At 36.5% G+C, this 1,584-nt stretch overlaps 1 protein-coding gene across 1 annotated transcript; it reads left to right on the forward strand.

Moving 5' to 3' along the window:
* Positions 1–288: 288 nt before the first annotated feature.
* Positions 289–1,578, forward strand: LOC102200567 (slit homolog 1 protein-like; the record flags this gene model as incomplete). The annotated part of the gene is made up of 1 exon (XM_005755913.1): positions 289–1,578. A coding segment is annotated over exon 1 (1,143 nt), but the record flags the coding sequence as incomplete, so codon positions are not given.
* Between the last annotated feature and the right edge of the window lie 6 nt (positions 1,579–1,584).

The following is a 1,584-nucleotide window of genomic DNA, read 5'->3' on the forward strand; positions in this document are numbered from 1 at the left end:
CTTAAAGCCTGCATACACACCATATTTTGAAGATGTCTAAACTTCTCCAAATCTTCTCCTGGCTACTTTCACTATTTTTTTTTTAAATATTAAACTAGTAACAGGAAAGAAATAACAGAAGTTGGTGGAAAGTGTCAAGTACAACACAAAGATTTCTGGATAGTTCCATCCTAATGTGACACAGCGCTTGTCATAAATTTGGAATAAAGAGGTCTTGATGCATTTTTGTATTGGTTGTAAGATGAATAAGATATTTTTGACTCTTTGCAATTTGTTTTCTTGTTGATTCCTTAATTTTTGTTTTTTTTATGTTTTTTGTTTTTGGCTTCCCAGGATTGTCTGTGGCAGTTAAATTCAGTGGACTATGGACAGTGGACTATAGTTTGTTTTCTGGTTGTCTGTGTTGGGCTTTCCTGTTTGTTACAAAGATTAATAATGGATCCTGGATTGGAAGAGGAACAAACCAAATTAGAAAGAGGAACAAAATGTTGCAAATCGCAGATTATTTTTTACATGCTGAGCATCATCAATTTCATTGCGCCGGTTGATGGATTTTCCCTGAAGACTTGCAGAATCAGCTACAGTACGGCCATATGTGTCGGAAGTAAACTCAGAGCTGTTCCTGAAGATATTCCCTCAACTGTGACAGGCCTCGATTTAACTTCTAACAGAATTTCAACAATACATGCATCAGACTTCAAACATCTACTAAATTTGACTAAGTTAGACCTTAATATCAACAACATTTCACAGATAGAAAGCGGTGCGTTTGCCAGTCTAAGTTCTCTTGAGACATTAAATCTAAATAATAACAAACTTGTTACACTGGGAGAAAATGTTTTTGATGGCTTGAGTTGCCTCATTGAGCTAAGAATTAATCAAAATCGCATTAAACAAATGGCATCCACATCTTTTAAGTCCATGACAAGTTTAAAACTTCTGGACATTTCTCATAACAAACTGCACCACATTACAAAAGTTCAATTGATATTGCAACATCTGCCACATCTACGGGAGCTGGTAATAAGCAACAATGATTTAACCACTTTTCAGTCATTTGAACTGACAAACAAATCATTAGAACTTCAGTACCTTGATTTGTCGAAAAATCCCCTCGCAGTCTTCAGGATCACTGCCGATGTTTTTCCAAATCTCACCTGGTTTAAAATTGGGAGCCCAGCCAAAAAGAAACAGATGATATGGGACGTGCAAAACAAGACATTTCTTAGTCGTGTTACTACTCTTGACATTAGTGAGCTTCATTTGGGTCTTGGGGACATGGAAAGGTTGTTAGAGTCAGTGAACTCATCATTAACTATTCTGAGAATGAATGCAATGACACATAACCTGACCACACTGATCAACATTTCCTGCACCATCCCAACAATGAGGACTCTGCAGCTTCGAAGCAATAAGCTCAGCTTTGTTAATGCATACTTGTTTAAGTTGTGTATTAATGTAACTGAGTTAGTTTTGACAGACAACAAAATAAAATACATCCATGATGATGCTTTCAGATCCCTTAAAAACTTAAGGATTTTAACGCTGAGTAAAAACAGGCTTCCACTGGTTCCAGCTGCAACA

The sequence above is a fragment of the Pundamilia nyererei genome, unplaced genomic scaffold (genome assembly GCF_000239375.1).
Source record: "Pundamilia nyererei isolate P.nyererei 1_Seehausen unplaced genomic scaffold, PunNye1.0 scaffold04724, whole genome shotgun sequence".
Taxonomy (NCBI): domain Eukaryota; kingdom Metazoa; phylum Chordata; class Actinopteri; order Cichliformes; family Cichlidae; genus Pundamilia; species Pundamilia nyererei.